Below are 3,121 nucleotides of genomic sequence, written 5' to 3' on the forward strand. Positions count from 1 at the left end.
GCCGGAACCCTGGACTTGCAGCGAGTTGCGCGACTGTCCTCTCTATGGACGCACAGCGCAACGAACGCGTCTTCCGCAACCTCCGCCTCCGGCTACCGTCCTCGATCGCGGATGCTGATATCAGGACGGTGCTGGCTGCCTACCGATATCACGGAGGGCAAGCGCACACCTACCTCGGAAGGAAGTACGGCCTCGCGCCTGGCCCAGTGCCAGTGCTTGGCGTGCCTCCCGGAGCACGCCCAGTGCCAGCGCTTTGGCCGCCTCCGCCTTTGCGGCCACCGCCTCCACCTGGCGTGCCTCCCGGGCGTGCTCCCTTCGCGTTCCGACCAAGCCGCCCCTTTCGAGGCCTCAGCCCAGCCGAGCGCTCCTACCATGCGCCTGCGGCGGATCTGCTCTCGGCCACACGCGACGACCCCTTGGAGCCCGTCCTCGCCTCCCTGCTCGAGGAGTCTTTCTCCGCGAGGCTGGCCTCATCTACGGCCGAGGGTGTCGACGACGAGGAGCGGCAGAAGAACGGCGTTGCGGTTAGCATCAACCCCCTCTACGCTGCTGGCTCCTCGCTGCACGCGGCCTTCGTCGCCGCATGCCGGCGCAACCCGTCGCTCGAGGTGGAGGTCGTCTTCCACGGCACCGCTGACTGCAACGTGGACGCCATCTCCGAGAATGGCCTCGATCCCGCACGGCGCGGCCAGCACGGGCAGTCGCTCGGTCCCGGCGAGTACTTCGCGCGCGACCCGCTCATCTCCCTCTCCTACTGCCAGCGCCACGGCGGGCTCCGGCAGGGAGCAGGACCGACACGCATGCTCATCTTCGCCGTGCTCATCGACCCGCGCAACGACGGCGTGCCCGCGTTCGCGCGCGAGGACTTTGGCGGCTCCTCGCCCATCGTCGTCGTCCCGCAGGCAGACCACCAGCTCCCGATCGGCGTGCTCACCCTCAGGCCGGGCGAGGAGGCGATGGGCCAGGCCACGAGCGTCGTGAACGCCTTGATGCGGAAGGCCAAGGCCGCGAGCGATGCCGCCGCGGTGGCGGAGAAGCAGGCGAGCGCGGCAGAGAGCTTCGCGCGCGTCTGCCAGCTCCTCATCCGCGAGGATCTTGACGCAGCCGCAGCGGCGTACCAGGCAGCAATCGCCTCAGACGCGGCCTCCACCTCGAGCTGGGCGCACAGCCTCTCCTTCTACCTGCGCAAGTACCGCCTCGAGCCCAGCCTCATCCAGGTCATGTTCCCGGGCGTCGAGGGCGTCGAGGTTGACGCTGGCGGCAGCAGCGACGGGGGCTTGGGCTCACCTGCGATGGCTGACCGCATCTTGGTCCAGACCTGGTCGAACACGCGCTTGTCCTGGGTCGACGTCTTTGCCTTTGACCGCGACAAGGACGCCAGGCTGGCCAGTCTTCCGTCTCTACTCAGGTACGGCAAGCAGTGCCAGAAGAACATGCAGGACCACCCTCCGCCCGATGGGGCTGACGTCTCCTTTGAGCAGCTCATCAGCGACGAGAGGCTGGCCAAGACTGCCACCGGCTTCGCCAACGGCTCCCGATTTCGTAGCCACTACTACGCCGCCGGCGCCGACTCGGCCGGCGTGAACATTTTGAAGGTGGAGCAGCGCCAGAGCGGACGCTTTTTCATGACGCTGCGGCTCCCACCCTCCGTCCAACCGGCCCAGCAGCCAGCCTCTGGCACGATGGCCAGCCGCGCCGTCTCGAAGCGCCCCTTCGACGGCACCGTCGAGGAGCTCAAGGCGTGCGCCACCGCCAAGCGGGCCGAGGCGGACGCGGCCCACTCCCGCTGGCGCGCCGCTTCGAGCCGCGCGGCCAGCAGCGCCGGCTCCAACCCGGCGCGGGCAGTGCCGAGTCGGAACGCGCGGCCCGCGGCCGTTGCGTCGACGGCGGTGGCCACGCGGCGCGTCACCAAGGAGCTGCGGCAGCTGGCGCGCGCGGAGCACGGCTGGACCGTCGAGCTTCCGGACGAGGCAGACTGCTACGTGTGGCGCGTGGCGATGCAGCCCGAGCCGGGCACGGACTCGCGCGCGAGCTCGTCGACCACGCCCGCCGGACCGGCGAGTCGGAGGCGGTCCAGCTCGAGGTCGCCTTCTCGGGCGACTACCCTGCCGCGCCGCCGTTTGTGCGCGTCGTCTCGCCTCGCTTCGAGTTCCACACCGGCCACGTGACGGTCGGCGGCTCCGTCTGCCTCGAGACGCTCACCACGTCGGGCTGGAACGCCGAGCTCTCGATGGAGGGCGTTCTCCTCCTCGTGCGCTCGGCCTTTGCCGACGGTGGCGGCCGGCTCGACCCGGTGCGGGCGCACGTCCCTTACGCCGAGCGCGAGGCGCGGGCGGCCTTCGAGCGCGTGGCGCGCGCGCACGGCTGGGGCGCATGAGCACGGAGGTAGAGCGTAGGCTGATGCGCGATGCGCCCCGCCAATCCATTCTGCGGTGGTAACTGGAAGTATTGGAGCGAGCGCGCCGACACAAATCGTCACAGTGCAGAGGCGAGAGGGGGGCCGTCTGTGAGTGCGTGGCGCATCTTGTCCCTGTGTTCGAACTTACGTTCAGCTCGTCTGTGCGCGCTTGTGCCGTCGGCCCCCCACCGCATAAATTTTCATTTTCTTTGTCACGTACGTCCCTGTTTCGTCTCTACAACTCCCCCACACCCCTTATCGCGTCGTCTCACGTATGCAGTTGCAATCTCGCTCTCGCGCGGCGCTGTGAGTCACCCTCTCGAAGAGACCGAACACGTAATAGAGTACTGAACAGAGCGGACGGGAGGGAGGCCTCGCAGAGACACCAATAAGACAGTACTATCGCTTGGCTGAAGCGTCGCCTGCGTCGGCGTCCGCGGCAGCGGCCGCTCCCGTCTCTACGGGCTCGCCCGCCCCTGCCCGCGCGAGGCCCGGGTCGGTGCCGGCTGCCAATGCGGGTGGCGGCGAGGGCGGCGGCGGCAGCGGCGGCGGCAGCGGCGGCGCGGCCACGGCGGGAGACCGCGAGGCTGTGAGGGCGAGGGACGTGGCCGCCAGCCACAGGCGCGCCTGGGAAGGGTCAGAACAGGTTGAGGGGGGAGGGAGAGGGGCGGGGTCAGGGGCGGCGGGTGGCAGCCGCGCCGGGTCGTAGCGGTCGGTCGCGGG

General features: G+C 69.5%; 1 protein-coding gene across 1 annotated transcript in view; it reads right to left on the bottom strand.

Moving 5' to 3' along the window:
* Nucleotides 1–2,797: 2,797 nt before the first annotated feature.
* Nucleotides 2,798–3,121, bottom strand: part of EMIHUDRAFT_116661 (hypothetical protein) — a gene marked incomplete at both ends in the record, with an annotated part of 5,562 nt that continues 5,238 nt past the window's right edge. Inside the window, one exon of the mRNA XM_005774938.1 lies at nt 2,798–3,025. Within this exon, the coding sequence (XP_005774995.1) occupies nt 2,798–3,025 (228 nt within the window). The remainder of the gene's footprint in view (nt 3,026–3,121) is intronic.

Source organism: Emiliania huxleyi, assembly GCF_000372725.1.
Source record: "Emiliania huxleyi CCMP1516 unplaced genomic scaffold EMIHUscaffold_303, whole genome shotgun sequence".
NCBI lineage: Eukaryota > Haptophyta > Isochrysidales > Noelaerhabdaceae > Emiliania > Emiliania huxleyi.